At 44.6% G+C, this 25,809-nt stretch overlaps 1 protein-coding gene across 1 annotated transcript in view; it reads left to right on the forward strand.

Moving 5' to 3' along the window:
• The first annotated feature begins 1,326 nt into the window (after positions 1 to 1,326).
• DYNC2LI1 (dynein cytoplasmic 2 light intermediate chain 1) overlaps positions 1,327 to 25,809 on the forward strand; it is a 48,103-nt gene continuing 23,620 nt past the window's right edge. The window contains exons 1-6 of the mRNA XM_083175707.1: positions 1,327 to 1,487; positions 7,976 to 8,093; positions 13,003 to 13,037; positions 14,765 to 14,834; positions 17,113 to 17,201; positions 24,179 to 24,347. Of these exons, the coding sequence (XP_083031833.1) occupies positions 1,474 to 1,487; positions 7,976 to 8,093; positions 13,003 to 13,037; positions 14,765 to 14,834; positions 17,113 to 17,201; positions 24,179 to 24,347 (495 nt within the window). The 5' untranslated portion in view covers positions 1,327 to 1,473. The remainder of the gene's footprint in view (positions 1,488 to 7,975; positions 8,094 to 13,002; positions 13,038 to 14,764; positions 14,835 to 17,112; positions 17,202 to 24,178; positions 24,348 to 25,809) is intronic.

The following is a 25,809-nucleotide window of genomic DNA, read 5'->3' on the forward strand; positions in this document are numbered from 1 at the left end:
TGATTCTAGAGCAGTCAGCAGATGGCGACTATTACCACAAGCTGTGCATGACTTTGAAGATCTATTTTTACAGGAGGTAAAAAGGACAGGAGGTGGCACACGACTTTAGGAGCGACAGGAACTTTCTGTGAGAGATTATAGCCCAGTGTGACATGGTTGCACTCGGGGCCAGACTAACCATTTGCCACATGCTGGAAGGGTTGGTTTGGCCATCCCCATAGTTGGCCAAACTTTTCCAAAATGGCTCCCACCTTACAGGAGGCAATTGAGCAGAAGATAGAGGAACATTTGCACATCTAGTAATTGGAAAGGAGCAGTTGTGACCAGCGTAACCCGGAAGTATCAGGAATGCAGCACTAGGTGGCTAGCATGGAGCGTGGGCATTCCTGATGCAGTGATTGCGCCTCCCTCCAGTCACAGATCCTCCACGCCACCTTGGACATTGAATTTACTGTCTTACCCCCAGTGTGGCTCCTGCAAGCGATGGAATGTAAATAATTATTTTTATTAAACATTTGAGAAGCTTTTCTGCAATGGTGTGTGTGTCATAATGGGCATTACTGTGTGTGTGGCATAATATGATATAATGGGCATTACTGTGTATGGCATAATGGGCATTATTCTGTTTGGCATAATGTATTATAATGGGCATTACTGTGTGTGGCATACAGTGGCGTGCGGTTGGGTGAGGCAGGTGAGACAAGCCTTTCCTGTCATACTAACATATATGCTAGAGTTTTGAATTTTTAAAAGATGTAAAAAATACAAATAAAATATAAAAAAATCTTATTTTTATTATTCTAATCATTTTTACAGTCAAAACTCTGGAGTAAAAAGTCTACCTGGCTATCTTTTCGGCACATCTCTTATAAAAACTCATCGAATCTCCAGTAGTGTATTCTGCTGCACATGTGTATAATGCTCTTATATTGTGTGCAAATCTGGCGCTGGTACTTGCCAGGGACTCCTCCAGTTACATATTATGTTCCTAGTAGTGCCAGTTACATATCATGTCCCCAGTATTGCCAGTTATAGATGTACTACAGTAGTAGGTTTTAAGCGTAAAAAAAAAAAAAAGTACATTTTGGAGACTATTTTCTGAATAATTTGGATAGCATAAATTTTGATAAGGGATACTTAACCTGTACTACTATTACTTCAGGGTGCAAAAAATGGATGCTATCACTCTTAGGATAGAAAATTAATTAATTAGTGACAGTGGTTCTAAAAATGTGCCTTGGATTTAACTAGACATTGTGTAATCTGCATGTGCCCTTAATTATTAGTATTGCTGCTGGCCCCAGAGCCTGGACTGACATCAGTGTGTAATCACTGCCAGACTCTGAGTAAAAGTGAAACTACAATTCCCGGGATGCACTTCGCTGGTGACGCCATCACTACGCTGCGCCGCGGGCGAGCGTTACTATAGAGACGGAAGAGTCAGTCGATCTGATCCGTGTACCCAGGGAAGCTATGCCACGGGCAAGGTACAGGGTTGGGTGGGCAAGGTACAGGGTTGGGTGGCCAGGGTAACACATTTATGATGTGCACGTTACCTAGTGGCACCACTTGTCGCAGTCCAGCATGCCTATAGGATACGCAGCAAGGACTGATAGTGCACGTACACCAAACATGTCCATGTTCACGTACATAGGTGATCTGCAGAGTCTCATTAACATTCTTTGAGGTCCAGGGCCGCCTTCCACCCTCCATTTGTTAAAAATCCGGAGTTTGTAGGCAGTTGTCCAGATGCCTAATGCAGTGGCTATCAATCATTTTCCTCATGGATACATCGGTCAGCCCATATGTATTATGGAGGTTATGCAGACTTGATTGCTGGCCTGCAATTAGCTGCAAATCCATTCCCAAACTGCTCACCATTGATTGATTTTCCACTGTGTGCAGTCTGGGCTTAGTTCAGGACTTTCTCAGCGGCTGCCATAGAAACAGTCGGATCAGGGCCGGAACTGACTTCCAAAACATACCTCCCAACTGTCCCGCTTATTGCGGGAACATCCCGGCTTTTTGGGACATTCCCGCATCCTTACCGAGGCCGGCAGTGTCTCGCGGTGGGGGCAGTTGGGAGTCCCCCCTGTCCCCTGTGTCTATTCATGCAGCCCAACCGTCTGGGGACATAGCCAGCAGCTCCCAGAGCTGCTAGCCATGCCCCCACACCGGCAAAAAGTTGGGGCGCGGCCTTGCGGCAATAGGCCACGCCCTCACTCCAATTTCAGACGCGCACCTCTGGTGTGTGAAACGTCCTTCCTCGCCGTTCATCAAAGTTGAGAGGTTTGCAAACACCCACCCCTCAAACGCCTGGGCATGCCTACGTTTTCCATGACACTCCCAGAAAATGGGAGGTTACTACCCCCAAATGCAGGCTTCCTGTCAATCAACTTGCGTACGGCCATTGATCAAAAAGTAGCAGGATTTTGTCACAGGATGGCCTTGCGCATGTGTAATATGATCCGTACATATTTGCAGTCTATTGATTATCGCCCGGCCTGGGACTTCGCTGCCTTGTGATCAGATCGGAATAACCCCTCATGTGCAGCCCCAAAGTAGCAAGCAAAACATAAATATTGAGAGTTTGCTTTATATAAAAGCAATAACCACTATAAACAATATAAAAAAGGACAATAATATTTCTCATATACCTTATTATGGAAAAAGTTAAATTGACAATAGAGTTATAGTCCACATATAAGATACGTTTACTTTTACAGTTACACAGGAATAAAGTTTTTAATTTTATACCAGGGTCCTACTGCAGTTCATGGGGCTAGAGATCCCTAGGCAGTGGCGTAACTACTGTAAGGCAGCCCCAGCAGCCGCTTGGGGGAGCAAGCAGTAGCAGGGTCTGTGTGGGCGCCGGCACACTGACATGCTGCTGCCTGCCGCTGCCCACTGACTGAGCACTGGAGGTGAGTCAGCCGCAGCATGGGCGGGGCTTGGCAAAGATGAAAAAATTCCCCCACTGATTCAATTCACTGTACACAGAGCCGGCTATTGGCTACTGTGTACAGGATGGGCGTGCTAGGGCGGCCTGGGATGCGTCGGACCCAAGGGAATCAGCATTGTATGCTGGTCTCTCTTCCTCTCTCCTGCTTCAGCTTCTCCGTTATGCGTGTGACATCATCATGACTTCATCATGTCACACGTTGGGAAAACATGCTGGAGAGGAGCCTGGGGGGGGGGGGCCACAAACTTTTTGGCAGGGGGGAGCAAAATTTATAGTTACGCGACCCTAGGATCCTTTTTCCCATATGTGGCTATCATCTGGAAGCACTCTGCATTATCCACAGTTCTTCCCACCTCTGTGTCTTGACTTTCAGATTGGAGAACACGGTCTGTCGGCCAATTTGGAGCTTGCAGCCGATGCCACAATTGAATTGCCGCTGTCACAATTGAAATCCCACCTTTATTGTCTGTACATGGCTGCTTTCTGTCGGAGCCCTGGGACTGGAGTTCTGATAGTACCCCTTTAATGGTGGCTCTGCATACTGTACATAACACTAGTTTTTCACACTCGCTTACTGTTGCACAGTGCACATAGGGCCTTATTTTGGTTCATTCTTTCTGACAAAATCCTTCTTAGATGGACAAAACCATGTGCACTGCAGGGGGGGCAGATGTAACATGTGCAGAGAGAATTAGATTTGGGTGGGGTTTTAATTCAAAATGAGATCTATATTGCAGTGTAAAAATAAAGCAGTCAGTATTTTCCCTGCACAGAAACAAAATTACTCACCCAAATCTAATTCTCTCTGCACATGTTACATCTGCCCCCTGCAGTGCACATGGTTTTGTCCATCTAAGAAGGATTTTGTCAGAAAGAATGAACCAAAATAAGGCCCATAAACGGGGCAATTGAATAGTGGTGGTGTTGCCTCAATTACAGCTTGCCTTGTGAAATCAGTCAGAAAAGTCTCATTCTGACACCTACCAACCCACATGTTGTTACCAAGAAATTACCGTTAGGAATAATAATATTTGATTGACAATGGGTCAGGAGATTCATGTTTTCAAAACTTTGACTCCCCTATATGATACATGTGTTTGTAGCTATGTGGTAGTATCATGTATACAAAGTTTCAGTGTTTGAAGGTGTCATGGTCTGGGTGAATTGGCATAGAAAGACCCTATTGCATGGTAACTAGTTAGTGAATTTTCCATCGATAGTTGCATGGACACCTCATTTTTCGTCTTGTGCAAAGGATCTGTGCTGTGAACACACTGAATTTCTCCTTGCAGAAGTACATTTTGTAGCCATAGGAAAGATGCATGTGATAGTGACAGTCGGTGCAATTCAGGCATCAGATGGAAAAGACATTTCCCTTGGATCCGGTACATCTATAGTTGCTATCAGCCATCCCTATATCAGAGTCTAATAACAAATAATGAATATACTGTAACAGGTGGACCCTGGTTTTGGTAGAACAATTTCATTATGTTCCAATCTCCTGTTTCTCCTTTTGCAGTTGTGTTAATGTTGCTTCAGTTGCACCCATATTCTGTTGTGACTCTTTTTTGCTAAAAATATGTACTTTTTTTTTTACATGATTTAAACATAGGAGCAACTAAACTGCATTGCTTATTACATTTAAAATTGAGGTGTGCACCATTTATGTGCCTGCATCTGTATAAAGGGCTCCTATGTGACAACCCCTGGCTTTTCCAGTGTTCTTCATCTGCAACTCTATGGGGGTTATTCTGATTCATTCGGAAAGGCGCAATCACTCTCTAATGGACAAAACCATGTGCACTGCAGGTGGGGCAGATGTAACATGTGCAGAGAGAGTTAGATTTGGGTGTTTTATTGTTTCTGTGCAGGGTAAATACTGGCTGATTTATTTTTACACTGCAATATAGATATCAGTTTGAAGTACAAACCTCACCCACATCTAAATCTCTCTGCACCTGTTACATCAGCCCCACCTGCAGTGCACATGGTTTTGTCCATCTGAGAGTGATTGTGCCTTTGCGAGTGAATCAGAATAACCCCCTATGTGTGTAAAATCAATTTCTGTGCTGTCTGCAATGCAAATAATGCACAAAAAGTAAAAACACAAATACATTATACTACTCCTTTCAAAGCCTCTCAGTTTCTATGGGCTGCTTTAACCATGTGGCATATGGATACTCAGTGAGAGCACATCTGTACATCTGTGTGCATGTAGGAGGTGTCCCGGTGTATTGCATCCTGTTTTAGCAGATACTGTATGTTGGAGCCACACACTGCAGGGTATATGCAATTGAGCTGAGTATTAGGGAAGGTCAATAGGCATCCTCTGGTCAGTGATAATGTGAGTATAGTTTATGTAGATAAAGGGCAAAAGGTGGTCTTTCCTTTAGAGTTGAACTGGGTGTATGCTACATTTGGACTGATCCCAGGGTAATGAAGGCTCATCCGCATGTGTATACTGAAGCCTCCTCAGACTTTGCCACCCTTTTGTTCTTGCCAAAAAGACATTGGGATCTTTTTTAGAGTCAACAGTGTGACTTAATAGCTGGAATTGGGTATTGGAGCATTTGATACAAAAGATGCTGGTGATGGCTACAGGGTATCAAGATTTTTTCCCCACTTGGATGATCTTTTACTTATGACTTGAACGTCATGCGGAAGATCATCACCAGATCTGCCTGTTAGAATCTCACGGTTGGATTTTGGATTATTGGAAGTTGTCCCTTGTTCCTACTAAGCAGTTGCCTCACAAGGGTCTTCTTACTAGCAGACAAGATCCCTGCAGCCTCATTTTCTTCTCAAGCAAAGGATAGTGCTATACAATGCAGGTGGCCTTCTCCAGGAGACCTGACAACTCTTTTAGGCGACCGGGAGCCCCACCCAACTATTCCGAAAGGTTAGGAAAGTATGCTCACATCAAATTCAGACATAAATTACATTATTCGGTAGTAGGATGAACTTTGAAGTAGCTTTTTTTTTTTACACATTTCAATGCAATCCAGCAAAACTAGAGGAATTCACCAAAAATGTGCCTGTGCACATAAAGAAGTAAAATGAAAGGGTACTTGTTTCCTAGCACGGCCACACGATTTGCAGTGGGGTGATCGTGTTGGAAAAATCGCGTTGGTCGCATCGCATGCGACCAAATCGCATGCGATGCGATCGACCCGATTTTTACATTGAATCAAATGTAAATAGGGTCCCTGGGACCCTATTTTACATTGGATTCAATGTAAAGTATTCCCCAGACCCCCAATTTTACCCACTCAACGCCACCCCACGATTGACGCCAACCCGAAGCGTGGCGAGCGGCGGCGGTGCGCGTCCTCCGACCTTTTCATACCTCTACTATCCACGTCGGCGTGGAGTTGAGAATATAAAGTGTGGCGAGCCGAGCCCGAAGCGTGGCGAGCGCAGCGTATAACTTCACAGGTATACACTTCCCCTCGCGGGGCTCGCTGCGCTCGCCACACTTTATATTCTCAACTCCACGCCGACGTGTATAGTAGGGGTATGAAAAGGTCGGAGGACGCGCACCGCCGCCGCTCGCCACGCTTCGGGTTGGCGTCAATCGTGGGGTGACGCTCACAATGGGGTTGCGTAACCCATGACGGGGCCATATACAATGTAAAATGGGTCATATTGGCCCATTTCACATTGTTTCCTATGTGAGATGGACTTAAACAAGTCCATCTCATCTTGTGCCATTATAATGGCACAAGACCGACGCGATGCTCCCGATTTCAATGTTAAAAATATTTTAACATTGAAGCCTATGGCAAAATCGCGGGCATCGCGTCGGGGGCCATGTTAATGTACGCGACCGACGTGATGCCCCCGATTTTGCCTTTGCCGGCAAAATGGACCTGGTTTCAAAGGAAATCAGGTCCATCGTGGGCATCGTGTACCTTAACTTAAAGGTACACGATGCCCGCGATTGTGGCCGTGCTAGGAAACAAGTACCAATGAAAGTATTCTTCTATGCCCGTTATTCCTTTATGGTATTTTTATTTTGGTACTTATCTGAGGCACAAAACATTGTCCTATCACATCTGATCGCATCTTTTGTGGTGCCCAGTGTTTTTTCCAGCACCCGATGTCGCATGCCATCTGGGATGAGTCATCAGGTGCTGGAAGAGGGGTGGCGGTGGAGCGGGCACCTGAGCGCTGGCGGTGCTGAGACCCGCCGCCTGAAAGCGTTCCTTCACAGGGCTTTCAAGCTCCACTGCTCCGGTCCCTGCTCCAGAGCTTCCAGCGATCAGGTACCCTCTCCTCCAGTGCTCAAGTGCCCACTCCACCGTTGCCGTCATCCCTCCTGTCCCCGCTCCTCTGCCGCCAGCACTCTGGTCCCCACTCCGACCCCGCCCCCGAACCTGCCACTGATTGTATTCCAGCGATCGCATTTGTTTAAAAAGCACATCTGATTGCTCATGCAATTCGATAAATATTATGTGCAGCACATAATATCTATTGACGTGACATTCGACTGCGTCGAATTTCTTCTTAAAAATGCATACAATCATTTGGTTTATCCGCCAGATGTGGTCGAAATTGAATGATTGCATGCAATATCTCACATGTGTATGGGCAGCATAAGTGGCAGTGACCTCTCATTAGCACTCCCTGCTAATCACAGCCAGTTATTTCTCTCCCAGAACTGCTATAGCAAAGAAAACGCTTCTAATGGGAAGTCATTCCTCTGCTATTATGGGAGCCCAATTCAGTCCCTGGAAGCCAGCATGGTATCTGCCAGCGCTGTACTTAAGCCCCACCCTTACACTTAAAGACTACCTTCAGCTGCCATTGCACTTAAGCTCCACCTCCCAGTGACACCAGCCATCGGTCACCAGAAGGGCATGGAGACAGGAGGAGATCAGCCAGCCACCCCTTCCCCGGCCAGACAGTTAAGGAGCTACAGCTGGTCACCATATAGAAAACCAGAAATTTCCCAGTACATGATCAGTACATAAATAACTATGTTAATCCGCCTGGTTGTTTCTCTCATTTCAGCGACAACCTTTGGGACCTAGCGCTAACTGAGGTGCAGAAGAAGGAGAGCGCAGAGGATGACGCCGAAGTATCTACAGAGACTGAGCGATCTGTGTTCTTTATAGGCAACAAACATGGGGTAAGATAAATATGTAACTTTCCCAGTTTTTTGTGCAACTTTTCTTTATTTCACAGAATAACATCTACACGCTTGACTAATAAATGGTGAAAAATAGAATGAATATCCATTAGGAAAGGGTATAATGATAAGACAGAGACAAAATAATAAAGAATATAATTAAACTGCTTTGCATGTAAAAGAAAAGTAGACAAGGAAGGGGGGTTAGGGGGTTCAATGGAGGGAAAATTTCCAGCCAGCAAAGTATGCTGTAGGACTGTAGCTTTGAGGAGAACAATCTAAAGGGGAATTCAATGTGTGCTAATAATTCCGACAGTCAGAAATGTTGGCACACACCGATTCAATACAGCTGCAGATTGTTGAAAAGGACTGCAGTATCTACTGCGGACATTTTCAACATTGCAGATATGACTCTTAGAAAAGTTGAATCGGCATTGTTGAAAATGGCCCGCTGAATTGATGAATCTGCTGCCTTTTTCGTCGATCTACGGGTTTTTAAACTGTCGGAATGTCGGAAATATCTGCACTTTTTGAATACCCAACAAAATTGGTGAGGTGTTGAAAGATAATCAACCACAATGCCTGAGTAAAAACAAGTTAGTGTGTTGAACACATAATGACTAAGTACTAATGTCTGCCAATTTAGTGGGGGTTGGGGTAGTAAAATAGGCTTAAAGGAGTTAGAGCATTTGTTGCCAGGTCAACAACTCACATGTACTGAAAAGCTACATAGCAATCTCCAGCAGATAAAATCAAATTATTCATATTTATGTTAAAAAAATCAACAGGATTTTGTTACTCACCGTTAAATCCATTTCTCCGATTACACGGGACACTGGAATAGACCTTACATTGGGTATAGAATGTGTAGTAACTGGGAGCTGGCACTTTCAAACTTAGTAGTGTTTTGGTTCCTCCACTTTAAACCTTACCCAAAGCCAGTCTAAAGGTGCCCATACACGGTACAATTATTCCTGTGCGTTTTGAACTACATCACATCGCATGCGATTGACATGCGATTTGCGTGCGATGAGATTGGGACCTAGTTCAAAAAGCACGGGCTGCAGAGACTTTATGTGCTGTGCGATGGGATGCCCGTGGGAGCGCGCATTGCATCGCACAGCACCATTGTACCTTGTATGGGCACCTTTAGTAAACCATGCCTGAGGAGAGCTGGATGAACCAACAGAGAATGAAAGAGAGAGACAATACAGACATAACACACAACAGGTGTAAAAAGAAAAACATACTGAAAACTGAACAACAAGAATCACTCAAATAACTCCTACCCAAACAGGAAGAACAGCACTGGGCGGGTGCCCAGTGTCCCCTGTGAAATTGGGGAAAGGAAGATAACGGTGAGTACCAGAATCCTCTTTTCTCATTCATCCAGCAGGGGATACTGGAATATACCTTACAGTGGGAACGTCCCAGAGCTCCCATCACAGGTGGGAGAGTGATGAGAACCATGTAAAACTGCATGGCCGAACTGAGAATCAGAGGCCGCAAATGTATCAAATCTGTAAAAATGGATAAAAGTATTGCGCCTTGACCACACTCCTACTCCTAATTTACATGCATTTACTTGCACTACTTGCAAGCAAAATTTCTCATGTTTGGAGCCAGATCATACAGGGCTCTGTAAATGCTGCACCGTGGGGGCTCCCAGTGCGTCAGCTGTCGAGGAGCTGGTCATCCGTGAACCGGAATGGGCCGCCTCTCGCACCTCTGTTCTTTCTGCACAACAGGCGCTGCAGGTGGCTCAGCCCCACAGCCTGCGCCGAAGCACACTTGGCTTCAGGGTCTAACCCAGTCAGTACAGGGTCTAGTTCAGGTGTCTGATTCCCTGCAACTCTCTGACCGTCTACCCATTGTAAAACACTAAAACGGGAGTCTTCCCTCTTTTCACAGATAGAGAAATCCCAGTCGGAGGAGTCCTCAGCTTAAGACGCTTGGGCTGAGGCCCAGGAGGATGACACCCACTAGCTTAGAGGAACATATGACACAAGGTAGAGTGGATGCCCTTATAAAGTCTATATGCTCAGTGCTACAGATTGAAGATGCGGATGTTCCTTCTTCCTTGGTGGTTTCTCTTTTTAAAGTAAAAAAGAAGGACCCTGCGCTGTTTCCCCCATCTCCTTAATTAATTGAGGTTTTTGGGAGGCATGGAAACACCCTAATAAAAGTTTCTTGCGGCCAAGTGTATTTCTTCCTTCTATGCTTTAGCAGAGGACAGGAAGCCATGGGAATTACCTCCTCCTGTGGACGCACATATTGCATGGTTGGTTAAATACACCACCCTGCCAATTCCAGATCTGACTTCCCTCAAAACCCCTGTGGATAAGAACCTGGAACAGTTCCTTAAGTCCATTTTCACCAATGCAGGATCCGCTATACGTACTGCATTATGGCTCTTGGAAGGCAGATCACAAATCTAAACGGGCCTTAGAATCTCTGCCAATTTCGGAAGCTGTGTTCTTCGGCCTGGAGCTTGACAAAATAGTGGCCACCATTGCGGACTCCAGGACGGCTTTCTTGTCTTTAAGGACTACTAGGCCTAAGCTGCAGTACTTTCGGCCCTTCCGCCCAGAGGGCAAAAGCAAGAGGTCAGGCATCCCATAGATTACACTCCTCCTTCCCAAAAACCCAAACCCGACAGGCTTGGTCGGGCAAGCGCCAAGCTCCAAAACAAACTAACAAGCACTCTGCCTGACATCAGAGGTCATCCTGGAGAGCTGTCCAGCGTAGGTGGTCGTCTTTTAGACTTCCCAGTACCTGGAGCTCTACCACAAGCAACTCGTGGATGTTAGAAATTGTCTCACAGGGATACGCCTTTTTGAGGCATCCCCTGACACAATTCTTCACCACAGATCTGCCGAAGGATGCCATCAAGGCTTTTGACTTACAGTCTGCCATCACCTCTCTTTTACAAGAATCAGTAATACACCTGGTGCGTTTCTACTCCAACCTGTTCTTGGACAGGAAGCCCAACAGATCTTTCAGACCCATTCTCAACCTCCAACAATTGAATCTGTTCTTGAAGGTGCCGAGATTCAGAATGGAGTCTCTCAGATCCATCCATCACTTGTTGGAACTGGGGGACATATCCCAATACGCCAGTCTCACCAGCAATTCCTTCAGTTTGTGCGGCAGTCATTTTCAGTACTGGGCTCTTTCGTTCAGTTTGTCAACCGCACCACCTGTTTTTGCGAAGGTGATGAGGGCAACTCTTCACCAGCAGGGAGTTTGCATCCACCCTTACCTGAACGACCTCCTTTTGCTGGCCCAGTCTCCTGAGGCTCTTCATCTCCTCTTAACACTTCTGCGTACCCATGGTTGGATGATCAACTGTACAAAATCCAGCACTTCTCCTTCCGTGAACTTGCTACATTTGGGAGCTCAGTTGGACACAGTTGCCCAGAGAGTCTTCCTGCCAGATGACAAGAGGGCAGATCTTCTCCACACTGTTCAATCTTTCTTCAAACATCGTGGAGTCTCTTTTCATCTCTGCATGCAGGTGTTGGGAAAACTGGTCTCCTCCTTCGAAATGATGGACTTAGGTCAGTTTCATTCCCAGCCGCTGCAACTGGAGATGTTTCGCCGGTGGAACCGGCCGCACCTCCATCTGAAATCACAGGCATTCAATTTGTCCCAGGAGACCTGCTTATCCCTCTTGTGGTGGCTCACCTAGTCCCAGTCTGTACCCTCCCCCTCTCACATAGTCCCAGTCTGTACCCTCCCCCTCTCATATAGACCCAGCCTGTACAGTCCATTTCTCACTCAGGGGTAGATTTATGTACCGGCGCTGTGGGGCATATGAGCTATTCCTGTGTGCTAAAGCAGGGGATAGCGCTTCCCCTCATCTATCAAACCCGCTGTGCGGGTACTTTAACGGCGGGGGGTGGCGAGTTAGCGCATGTACTAGTTTTAGTACAACGCGCATTGCACATACCAAATTTAAGAGTCTTCTTTATGAGCACTTTGTCTCTCTCTTCCCCTTCTCCATAACGCCAGGTTTTCCAGCGCTGTAAGCTTCTCCAGTTCTTTTATATTAAAATAAACTTTATTGGTCCTCTCCCTGGCTGACAGAGGTTTCTCTCCCCGGCGCCTGCTGGTCCCCGCCATGCGATGGATGCATCTGTGCATGCCCCGGGTACACATAGCAAGACATGGTAATGGGCGCATGCGCAGTACTTGGCAGCAGGGGGGAGCGCACATACTTTATGGGAGAAAGCGTATCCCCGTCAGCAGGGGATAATGCACTCCCATAACGAACACGATTGCAGGTAATGAGCTTCACCACGATAAAGTGATGAAACGAACCTGCATACATAATGATCGTTATGGACCTAATAATAAATATACCCCATAGTTCCAGCCTGTACTCTCCTTCTCACACATATGGAAAGTAATAAAAGACACCTATGTGCCTTAGGGGTAGATTTATTAAGCTCAATGAAGTGATAAACTGTCTGTTTTTTTTATCACCGGCCAATCAGCTCCTACCTGTGAAGCTACTGACTTGGTTTGAAAAATGACAGGTAGTAGCTGATTGGCCGGTGATAAAAACCAGACAGTTTATCATTTCACCAAGCTTAATAAATCTACCCCTCTGAACTAACATATGCTATATAGTGGCAGAATCAGGGAGCTTTAGAGTGCTGTTGCCAGTGTTCTAACGATGTCTCAAAGAAACATCATGGGTGTCACTTTGAATTGGCACTAAATGCGCCCTAGATGTTTAAGTAATTGTATGATAGCAAACAGTGAAGACTTTTTAATGTACTGTAAATTACTAGACTAGACCATCTTAAAGATCAGTGACTTTTGGTTTACTGTCACCATTGTATAGTATTATTATTATTATTATTATTGTATTGATTTTATTTTGTCCTTGCCTGTGTTACAGGGAAAAACAACCATTATCCTCAGATGCACTGACAGGTACATGTTTATGGCTCAGTCCAAGAAAACACAATATCTACACCATTTTGTAATTGCGATTTGAAGCAAGGTCGATGTAAAATATTGTATTTGTGTTTTATACCTAAAATGACCTTGTAGGAATGTTCATAGCTTTACAGTATTGATTACCCCCTTACCTGCGTGGAAGCAAGCACATATTTTTGTACAATAAAGCCCCCGTGTGCTACTGTTTTTCTTTCTCCAGCATTTTTTTTTTTTATTGTTATTTTTTTTTACATCTTGAGAGATTTGAGCTTTGACCTTTTGTTCTTAGAATTATGTTTCCATTTAAAATACAATTTGAACTTAACATTCAACATCCCCTAATAGCAATATGCACAAAATTTCAAATAAAGTGGAACATCTTTAATACAGAAGGCCCATACACACTGAAAACCGCTCAGTTTACTAGTTTGAGCTGCTTTGAGGTTGAAATCTGCCCAGTTTGTAGTGGCAGATGCAGTGATGAGCAGTGACCGTTGATGCCCGCTACCGCATCATTGCTGCTCCAACCGCTCATCTGCTGGTATTACCAGCAGATGAGCGACGGAGTGGACGGCTTTCCATAGTGTCCTGCACCCAGGGGAAAATTCGTTTAAATGGACGAAAGACAACCATCATTGGTCAGCATACACGCTGAGCAAAATTTCCCAGTGTGTATGGACCTTTATACATCTTGCTTCAGCTACCAGAGCTATGGGAGTTATATACCAGGGACTTCCGCAGTTTGCCACCCATGCCTTCTCTGTCACAGTTCTTACCCTGAGCTCTTCACTTATTTTCTGTGTTATGTGGCCCAAGTGCTTTTTCTGGGGATATCATGTAATACAGAGATGAGTCTAATTGGAAAAACTGTTCTGTTATATAATCATTTCAATGTATACATCTGTGCATTTCACAGTAGGAGTTTGGACTTTACATAGTGGTTGATAAAATTGAGCGATATCGCTCATTTCAGCCCTTATAAGCGATATCGCTCATTTCAGCCCTTCTAAGCGATATCGCTCATTTCAGCCCTTATAAGCGATATCGCTCATTTCAGCCCTTCTAAGCGATATCGCTTAGTATATCACCCAGGGTGTATGCACCCACCAATGCCAGTTGCGCGCTCCCGCGGGTCGTTAATGACTCGCTCCGTGTCTTTACATGTACAGGCGAGGGAGCAGATCATAAAAAATTGCAAATTTTAACCTTAAAATTAGGATATCAGTACAATCTCTTACTCACAGTGAGATGTACTAGGCAATTTTGACTATATAGTCATAATTGCCTAGCAAGGTTAGTCAGAATCGTACAGTGTGTACACTGTGGGTGATAGCAATGCACAGCGTCGTTATCGCCCAGATAAAATACAGTAGACTGTCCAAGCAAGGTAACTTGACTATGTCACACAGTGTATGGTTTTGGCCTATGGCCAACTCACCCATGGCCTTAGTCAAAATTGGCCATGAGCTAAGTCAAAATGGGCATAGTCATAATCGCTATGCCTCGCACCGTCTGTACACCCCTTCTGACTAGTTCAATGCAAGTTGCTAATTGGATTGCGAAATTAATTTGCAATGAGAATTCACAGAGATAACGGCAGCTTGCCCCTTGTATCTCGTAGCTCGAACTGGATTGACCCCTCTGTTTGTATGTTTATATTATTTTTATCATCATCATTATTATTGTTGATGATGATGATGATGATGTTGTTGTTGTTTTAGGGATGAAGCTCCAAAACCCACTTTAGCACTGGAATACACATTTGGTCGTAGAGCAAAAGGTCACAATACAGTAAGTATCTGCTATACTACTGACCCCAGCGGACTCTAAATGTGAGTTTATAAAAAAAAAAAAAAAATGTTTTGGACGCAAATGTAAAATTAGCATATATAATATTATGTAATAGGTCACATGACTATGTGCGAATGATCTGCATACCACCGTAACGCATGATCATTTCAATTTATTTAGTCATCTTGTCACATGACACTGACCTTTCACATAAATACGGCCTCTAACTGGGTGATTTTGTTTTGCACGCCATTTTTTCTAGTTTTTGTACTAACAAGCTACCCCACTAATGCCAACACTTCTGGGGCACACTGTTTTCTATTCACATCGTTCTCTGTAATGATGACATCACTTTTGTAATCGCCGATAAAAAATAATAAAACGTATATGTAACATATTACTTCTATATTATTTCCTCTGCTGTTTATTGTAGACAGCTAGATTTCACAGGGCAGTTCCTGACCTATGTATATATGTGCACGTGGCCTCTTTATGGTCCTCCTCATAGGCATGCATGGTGCTTTATACTGTAATGACTATCATCTAGGTCATGGCACGTTGCTGTCAGTGAGTTTAACGCAAGGTAAAAACATGATTATCAGATCTTGCTCTGTAGATAAAGCTGCGGATATGGGTTTAGTCAGAAAGATAGTCTTTTTTTGCAGACATTTGTACTGCATAAGATAAGAATGGGAATTCTGTACATCTATAATCAGTATAGAACACTTCGTTCCATTCATATAGATAAACGTATTACTGTAACTATTTTATTAGCTTAGGTTTTCATTCAGCTGGAGATATGAAGCAAACACAAAGAAGTGAAGAAGCAGTGCTAGATAATGAATTAAATATTGCTAAAAATCAATTGGACTGATTTTACACTGAAAACATACTGTAATAAACATGATTTGACCAATTGAAGATGTATATAAAACAATATGACGGATATAACTATCCAGAATGCATTCAAAAATTGCTAGTGCACTAGAATATGGAAAAAGCAACCTCTCGAATTCCTGGAATGTCTCAATGAAAAATAAGTGGATCTGTCCGTTCCTATTATGCCCTAGGTTCCCCTAAAAAAAAGAAGGGCGGGAATGGGGGTAGACATTTACCGTTCACCGTATGTAGGCACAGCACCGCTCGGATGTTTTGCTTCCTGGCCCGGTGTTTATCTGGCTGGTCCAAAGAATGGGTCCAGTTCACCAGAGGAGGATGGCTGGCGGTGTAGGAGTGTAGGATTGGTATCTCCTGCGCTGAGGTGGGTGAAGGTGATATAGGGCTATTCCGGTTAGATCCAAATGGGCAGATGTAAAGAGTGGGTTCCAGGATTCTGTAGGATAAACTTCTGACGCGTTTCACTCAGGGCTTAAAGTGGTCATGCAGAGGTGGGGGAACTCATTTCTCTATGCCACCTAATTACCCCCCCTCCCCTTCCCCCATTAGGCAGAAACAGGGCCAGTGGTACGGTTTTTAGCATCCCCCGGCAAACTAGAATGCTTTTCTGATAGAATTACTGTGCAGGGCCAATGTGGAGGTTAAAATGTTCCACCTCACCATTAGAGGTGGTGGAACTCAGTTCCACCTAGTTCCCCCTTACTTTAACCCCTGGTTTCACTGTGTAAAGGACAGCTTTATCAAAGCACAGGAGATACCAATCCTACACTCCAAAATTAAATTAACAAAAAATAAATTGTTGAAAAAATGTCAACCAGCGACGATTTAGAAAACGTGTAATATCCCCTGTAAAGTTTATCAGAAAGAGGTTGCAGGTAAGGTGTTATTGTATTATGTAAGCATCTGTAGGAAAAAATCCTTAATAGCTGGATTTATATATTCTCTCCGTGCTTGTGTGGGATACCTCTGGATATGGTTTCACCCTACACTCTACTCATACTAATAGGTTAATAAGCTACTGCTAAAATATAAGACCTATCGCTAGTATGTGTCGTTGCCCATGTTATTGGGATTATAGGCTGCAAGATCCACTGGAGCAGGGGCTGATGGGAATGGCAAATAGTCCCTGCTGCGGAATATGTGTGCGCTATATGAATAACTTGTAATAATTAATACTGGGCATATTGTGACTCAGAGCATTGTACAGACATTTATCATTATCTGTGACTAATGCAATGCACTAAATCCATGTGTTATATGATAGACATATTGTACTTTATGGTGGTGTTTTATGGTCACTCTAGTTTGTAGTATTGGTCAGTCTTCTGTTCTCCTGTTGATAACTGAATATACTCCTGTATTCTGGAACTTCTTTTTTCAGCCAAAGGACATTGCTCATTTTTGGGAACTTGGCGGTGGGACATCATTAATGGATTTAATACCTATTCCAATAACCAGTGAGAACATTGGGTAAGTAAAATATGTACGTATCACCTTCATAAAACGAAGGTGAGAGGTGAAGATTAAGGGTTGATTTGGGTTGTGATGGCTAGACTCAAAGGGAGCTGGGAACTACAGTTTCGAGTGTACTTGTTAGTTTTCAAGCTCCTCAGATCATTGTCCATCTTCACATTTCCACCCCCTTGTTCTCTTTGCCCCATCAGAAGACAGAAGACAATATCGTTAATGATATTATCATTCATATAGTTTAGTATGTACCTACTATTGTTAATGATGTGTGCTCCTGCGGATCTTTGACACCCCCCCCCCCCCTTTTGTCTGAACGTGCAGTCAAATAGTAGTAGTAGTAGAAGTAGTTTGTTTATATATAAGGCACCACAAAGTGTCCGCAGCGCCGTACATAGCAAACATAAAAACAAATTACAAGGTAATGTACAGGGTGTGTTGATAAAATACAGCATAAATAGGGGTATAGCTGGTAGAACTAAAATCAGCATCAATTCTGAAGTAGGTGTAGAAATTGTCGAGGAGACTGAAGATGAAGTAGAGGAAGGGAAGAACAGGACAGGAGCACAGGTGAGGTAAAGGGGTAGGGTGAGTACGTAAGGAAGGAGGGCCCTACTCATAAGAGTTAACATACTAAAAGGAGGTAGGTGGACGAACGAAAAACAAAAGGAATAGTAGGAACGGATGGAGGGGTTGGGTAGTCAGGATAGGAGGAGGAGGGATAGGCTAGTCGGAAGAAGTGGGTTTTGAGAGAGTGCTTAAAGGAGGTAAGGGAATCGGAAAGTCTGATGGGTGGTGGGAGGTTGTTCCAGTGCAGGGGGGCAGCGCTAGAGAAGTCTTGGACATGGGAGTGGGAGGAGGTGATTAGGTGAGAGGTCAGGAGGCGGTCGGCAGTGGAACAAAGAGGACGGGCGGGAGTATGGATAGAGATCAATGAAGAGAGGTAAGGAGCGATGTAGAAGAGAGCCTTGTAGGTGGTGGTGAGGAGTTTAAAGAGAACTCGGAAAGGAATGGGGAGCCAGTGAAGAGATAGACAGTCGGGGGAGGCGGAGGTAGTGACGCGAGAGAGGAAGATAAGCCTAGCAGCGGCATTAAGAATGGATTGGTGAGGGGTGTGATGGGCAAATCGACATTATCACCAGCGACTGCATGTTCTGGGGTGGTCTGGGTGACATTGTTACCTTTCTGATGCAGATCACTCTAATTAGATAGTAGTCAATGAAAAGGTTTTGAGGATATTGAGCGTTCTTATCTGTATAATATTGCTATTGGTTAGTTATATTGGGTTGGATGTATATTTTTCCTTTTTGGTTGTTTTCAATTGCCATATCTATGACAGCAATATGGGTACTCTTTACCTAGAAGGGCGCCCATCGCGGTTATCGCATGTACCAAAAAATCGCATGCGATGCGACCGACGCGATTACCGCGATTTCCCATAGGGAACAATGTTAAATGTCCCAATTGACCCGATTTTCCATAGGGAACAATGTTAAAAGGCCCACAGAGGCCAAATAGCCACCCTGAAGTGTGAAATGGCCCCCCCAATTGTTAACGCCACCCCACGATCAACGTCAACCCGAAGCGTGGCGAGCGCAGCAAGCCCGCGAGGGGCGGCGGTACGCGTCCTACGACCTTTTCATACCCCACTATCCACGTCGGCGTGGAGTTGAGAATAGAAAGTGTGGCGAGCGCAGCGAGCCACCGAGCCCGAAGTGTGGCGAGCGGACGCGGACACCTGTGAAGCCCGCGAGGGGACGCGTATACCTGTGAAGGTGTCCGCGTCCCCTCGCGGGGATCGCTGCGCTCGCCACGCTTCGGGCTCGGTGGCTCGCTGCGCTCGCCACACTTTCTATTCTCAACTCCACGCCGACGTGGATAGTGGGGGCATGAAAAGGTCGGAGGACGCGTACCGCCGCCCCTCGTGGGCTCGCTGCGCTCGCCACGCTTCGGGTTGATGTTGATCGTGGGGTGGCGTTAACAATTGGGGGGGCCATTTCACACTTCAGGGTGCCTATTTGGCCTTTGTGGGCATTTTAACATTGTTCCCTATGGAAAATCGGGTCAATTGGGACATTTAACATTGTTCCCTATGGGAAATCGCGATTTTTTTCCCTTACGATGCCCAAGATCAAAATCGTGGGCGCCCTTCTAGGTAAAGAGTACCGCAATATGTATTACATCGAAACATAGAAACAGATAACAGACGGCAGATAAGAACCACTTGGCCCATCTAGTATGCCCCTTTTTTAAACATGTGACCGCAAACCATATTTCCTCTACCTCCCCATGGCAGCCACATATGGGTTTTCCTCCAATTAGGTAGATATCTGGAAAGGGAACACAACAGCCAAAACAACTCCCCTAGACACGGCCCCCTATATAAGGCCCGCCCCTTCAGTGCTCTGTGTCTTTTTTTCCCTTTCCGGGTAGATGGAAGGCTTACCCTGTGAAGAGCCTTCTCTGCTGCCTAGTGCAGTTAGGGTTTGGGCAAGGAATATGGTTCTCCCGCTACCTAGTGTAGTGGGGAGATGAAGCTAGGCGCCCGCTGCTTTGTGCAGTCAGGGATATGCGTGTACCTTGGTACGTTCCCCCTCCGGCAGCGTTGGTGTCAGGAATCAGCAGGAGCTGGGTGCAGTTCGCGCGAGGCAGCCGGCGCGTGCAAGCACTGTTGATGGTCGCGGCGTCTGGCGGGAGCGTGGTACGCACGTACGGTGGCGTCTGACGTCAGCGGAGAGTCGTGGTGCAGAGTGATGACGCGGGGCTAGCGCGGGAAACCGGCTACTTAAGGAGGACGCTGATATGGAGACAGCGCCGGGTACATCGCTGCTATCAGGAGGGGGATTACGCAGGACCAGGTGACGGAAGTGTAGTCGGTCCGTGGTTGCCAGCTGGCCAGGTAAGGCCCTAGGAAGTAGCAGCGCTGCTGGGGCACTGGCTTACCTCCTCCATTCTTACACGGAATTATAGTCCATTGTCTCTTTTCATCTATTAGAGTGTGCAGTGGCACTATGGAGGAGGAGAAAAAACAAACTCCTAAGGCAGGGTAAGCCAGGGGATATATTTTTTCCCGGAGTACTTTTTTCATATTTTTCTTGTGGCTCATATTGAATGTTATTGAGATGGGTGTTGTCTCTGTGCTTTTCAGAGAAACAAGTAAAGAAAAAGCGGAGACAAAGATGAAGCATAAGAAACTGCATACAGGGAAATGTTCAGTTTGTGACAAAGTATTACCTGACAAGGCAATTGGATCAGTGTGTGACAAATGCAAAGGAGTGCAGTTTCTGGCACCAGAACAAATGAATGACCTGGTGTCTATGCTTAGATCAGCATCAGCTGATACCTTTGTATCAAAGGGTGATTTGGAAAAAATGTCCAAAAAGAGACCCAGAGAACCCCCGTCAGAAGATTCAGATGGTTCTGAACAGGCGGAAGGCATAGCTGCAGGGGAGGAAATAGAGGAAGGTGAACTTCCCTCCGATAAAGCTGAACTGGAATCTATTAGGACTGATCAATAAGTCCTTAGAGATAGAGGACCCTCAGGAAGAGGGGAAATTACAAGATCTTCTGTTCAAAGATAAGAAGAAGAAATGTAAAACGTTTCCCTTGTCCAAACCATTGAAGGACATTGTGGAAGAGGAATGGAATAGTCCAGATAAAAAGGTGGCTGTTCCCTTAAGGATTATGAAAATGTACCCATTTGAGGATCAGCAAGTTAAAAAATGGGAAATAGTACCCAAGGTCGACGCAGCTATTGCCCGTATTTCTAGAAAAACCACTCTTCCTTTGGAAGACGTAAATGTGTTTAGAGACTCAATGGAAAGAAAATTAGAAATGTGCCTACGGAAACAATATATGACCTCCGGGGCGGCCATAAAAGCTTCTGTGTAAGAATACTAGGACTTATGTCAGCCGCATTAGAAGCCATAAATTGGGCAAGGTTTCACATGCGGGCCTTTCAGAATTGCCTGTTAGCACAATGGGACGGAGACGGGAAGAATCTGTCACAAAAAGTGCATATATCAAAGAAGGCAAAAGAAGATCTGCGCTGGTGGATGAATCCAAGAAGAATATCAAAAGGAAGGTCATTCATAATAGGCGAGCAGGTTATCGTCACAACCGATGCCAGCCAATCAGGTTGGGGAGCGGTTTGCCAAGAACAAGCAACGCAAGGAGAATGGAACAAGTTCTACAGTCAGTTACACTCCAACCTAAGAAAAATGTATGCAGTGTATCTAGCATGTCAAAGTTTCAGAGACAGGCTATACAAAAAGGAGGTAATAATCAGGTCAGACAACAAGTCAGTGGTAGCATATATCTGCAAGCAAGGAGGGACAAGGAGTCGAAGTATGATGAAGGCCGTAGAGAAGCTGCTGCAATGGGCAGAACTACACGTAAAGAGCATCACGGCAGTGTTCATAGCAGGAGAACAAAATCAGGCAGCAGATGCTTTGAGCAGAAGGGCAATAAAAGCCGGAGAATGGGAGCTGTCCCAGGAGGTCTTTCAACTCCTAGTACGAAGATGGGGATGCCCAGTTATAGATCTCATGGCCACAAGAGCCAATGCCAAAGTACCCATCTTCATGTCAAGGCATTGGGAGCCAGGAGCAAGTCAGGTGGATGCTCTGACGGCACAGTGGGACACAGGCCTGGCGTATGTTTTCCCTCCGTTCCCGATAGTATCAAGGTTGTTCAACAAAATACAAAGGGAGGAGACAACGGTGATAGCAGTATTACCTTTCTGGCCGAGGAGAGCGTGGTTTCAGAAAGTAATGAGAATGTCGGTGGATGTACCCTGGAGGATTCCGGACAGGGAAGACCTGTTAAGACAGGGGAACTACACGAGGCCACAGCCAGACAACTGGGGTCTGACGGCATGGCTACTGAGACCAGAACACTGGTAGAAAAAGGTTTCTCTCAGAAGGTAATAAATACGCTACTTAAGGCACGAAAGATTAATACATCAACTACATACTATAAGATATGGAAAACTTATATTCAGTTCTGCGATGCAGGGCATAGGAACCCTAGGTCAATACCCACAGTTCTGGACTTTTTGCAGGCTGGATTAGAGAAAAAGCTGTCAGCCAGCTCACTAAGAGTTCAGATCTCAGCACTGGGAGCTATGCTAGATACAAAAATATCTGAAGACAAGTATGTAAGGAGGTTCGTGCAGGCACTAAGAAGGATAAGGCCACAGTTTCATAACCCCATGGCCCCGTGGGACTTGAATTTAGTATTAAATGTGCTAACGGAAGAGCCATTTGAGCCGCTGCAAGAAATACCTATCAAGAAATTAACTATGAAAGTTACTTTTCTAGTCGCAATTACATCTGCCAGAAGAGTATCGGAGCTGCAGGCACTTTGGGCAGAGGAACCATTCCTTAACTTCTTCGAGGACAAGGTGGTGTTGAGGACTAACCCTAATTTCCTTCCGAAAGTAGTGTCCCAATTTCATATCAACCAAGAAATAGTGCTACCAGCATTCTGTGCTAATCCAGGGAATGAGAAGGAAAGAAGACTCCATACCCTGGACGTGAAGAGAGCATTAATAATTTATCTCCAAAGAGTGGAAGGCTGGAGGAAGTCAAAGAGGCTTTTTCTAGTAACGGAAGGAAAAAATAAGGGATTAGGCGCGTCGAAGGCTACACTGGCAAGGTGGCTTAAAGAATGCATAGCAGAAGCTTATAAAATAAGAAAAATGGAGGTGCCTAAAGGGATTAAGGCCCATTCGACAAGAGCTGTGGCAGCATCATGGGCAGAAAAAGGGGCAGCTTCAATAGAGGAGCTTTGTAAGGCAGCATGTTGGGCTTCGGCGCACACTTTTTCAAAACATTACAGAGTGGATGTAGGATCCTCCAGTGATGCGAAACTGGGCAGGAAGATCCTTAGTGCAGTGATATAAAAAAAAAAAAAAAAAAAAGAAAGGAAAGAAAGGAGAATAAGGGGGTGAAGATAACCTTCGTATCCTTTTAAGTACTAATTATTATTTCTTTGAATTGCCCCTCCCTACTGTATTATTGCTATGGTATTACCCATATGTGGCTGCCATGGGGAGGTAGAGGAAAGTACGGATTATTACCTGTTAGTACGCTTTCCTCTACTCCACCATGGCAGCAGTTTCCCACCCTTAATATGATTTAAAAATGTATTGGAAGCTATATAATTGAGACACAGAGTACTGAAGGGGCGGGCCTTATATAGGGGGCCGTGTCTAGGGGAGTTGTTTTGGCTGTTGTGTTCCCTTTCCAGATATCTACCTAATTGGAGGAAAACCCATATGTGGCTGCCATGGTGGAGTAGAGGAAAGCGTACTAACAGGTAATAATCCGTACTTTGATCCTTATTTTTTTTTGTAAGGATATCAATATGCCTATCCCAAGCATGTTTAAATTGTACTACTGTATTTGCCTCTACCACCTCTGATGGGAGGCTATTCCACTTATCTACTACTCTTTCTGTATAGTAATTTTTCCTCACATTTCCCCTGAATCTTCCTCCCTCTTGTTTCAGTGCATGTCCTCGTGTTCTGCTGCTCCTCTTCCTGTGAAGAATGTCTCCCACCTGTACCTTGTTAAAACCCTTGATATATATGAAAGTTTCTATCATGTCCCCCCTTTCCCTTCTCTGCTCTAAACTATACATATTAAGATCTTTTAGTCTTTCCTGGTACGTTTTGTGATGTAGGCCATGCACCATTTTAGTTGCCCTTCTTTGTACAGTTATTATATGTGATATGTGAATTATCATATGGTTGCTGTCATATTGTTGGCTGCCAAGACACGCGATTGTGATCAATAAGTGTTCTATCAGAAGGTAACCAGCAGGTGGAGCTCAAGCTTTGTCCCGTTCAAAATTAATGATTGTGCTTTTATTTTATTTCCTATGTTAAATGGTTTCTCAGGAATATTTGCTGGAAATTTCACTGCTTTCTTAAAAACTGATGTTAAAGTAATTTGACGGTTGTTTTTAATTTACAGGACATTTTCTATTGTACTTGTTCTTGACCTTTCACAGCCCAGTGAACTGTGGTACACAATAGAGAACCTGTTGCATGCCACCAGGAAGCATGTGAATAAAATCATAAACTCCAAGGGAACCAGTCACATAATGCAGGACATAGGCAGCAGAATACCAAAGGACCATCCAGTACGTATTTTGCATGGTCAGAAAAGGGGGGTAGCTTAGAGTTGTCCTCAGAAGTTGCCATTTGTTATATGTGTCTGCACACCTACGTCATACCTCCCAACATTGGACTGCTCTGTAGAGGGACACGATTTTTTTGGGACGTGAACTAGCGGCAAGGGGGCGTGGCATATTCCAGCAAGGTCACGCCCCCATTTTCACTGCTGTGGGAGCCTGGCTAGCGGCTCTATGAGCTGCTGGCTGTGTCTCCAGTCCCTCAGGCTGCAAGAATAGATGCGGATGACAGGGGGGACTCCCAACTGCGGGCCCCACCACCACCACCGCGGAACACTGTCGGCCCCGGGGGGGATGCGGGAACGTCCCAAAAAAACGTGATGTTCCCACGAAAAGTGGGACATTTGGGAGGTATGCTTACGTGTTCAGGTATTTTTATTATGAAATATACATATATAAACGATATGGGAAAGTTTATAAATAAGTCTGAGACTATTAATCACCAACAAATCATAGGCGCTTTATTTACTTTTGGCATTTATTTTAAAAATACGTGTAGTCCAAAATAAGGAACATCTCAAAGGCTCTTAACTTTATGCCCTTACTGTATTTTCATGTGACCGCACCAGATCCCTTTCTCGACGCACAAATTATTGCAGTTGTCCGGGGCCGTCCAATACCATGATGCATAACAAATGTGGTTTAAGACGCATATATATATATATATATATATATATATATATATATATATATATATATGCAGGCTTAGACCGGCACTTGGTACATCTGAACAGCAGGGGGGTGCCTTCCACAAATAGGTATAGAAACGGTATTCAATCAATGAAATGAAAGAAGACTGGAGGCGGCACTCTCAGTAAAACAGGTAACGGTGTATTAAAACATCAAAACGTCAAAATCACAGTGGAAAACGTGTCACATTTCAAACAAAATGTGATGTGCAGAAAAACCTGCACATTTTTTGAAAGTTACTGCACAGCCAGCAGTCTTGAAGAAGGAGCGAATGCTCCGAAACGGTCGACACAATATGCTGACACGTTTTCCACTGTGATTTTTTCCACTGTGATTTTGACGTTTTGATGTTTTAATACACCGTTACCTGTTTTACTGAGAGTGCCGCCTCCAGTCTTCTTTCATTTCATTGATTGAATACCGTTTCTATATATATATATATATATATATATATATATATATATATATATATATATATATATATATATATATATATATATATATATATATATGCACAAATACGGTAGTGTCTAACACACACCCTAAATTCCAGCACAAATGCTGAAAGAATCTCTGGCAGCACAATAGTGAAATGGTCAAACATCATATTTTATTGTAATAGAGCAGGCATGTCCAAACTATGGCCCTCCAGCTGTGTTCAACGTACAAGTCCCATCATGCCTTGCCACAGTTTTGCTATAAGGGAATCTCTAAAACTATG

Source organism: Crinia signifera, chromosome 3, assembly GCF_055691185.1.
Source record: "Crinia signifera chromosome 3, ASM5569118v1, whole genome shotgun sequence".
NCBI classification, from domain to species: domain Eukaryota; kingdom Metazoa; phylum Chordata; class Amphibia; order Anura; family Myobatrachidae; genus Crinia; species Crinia signifera.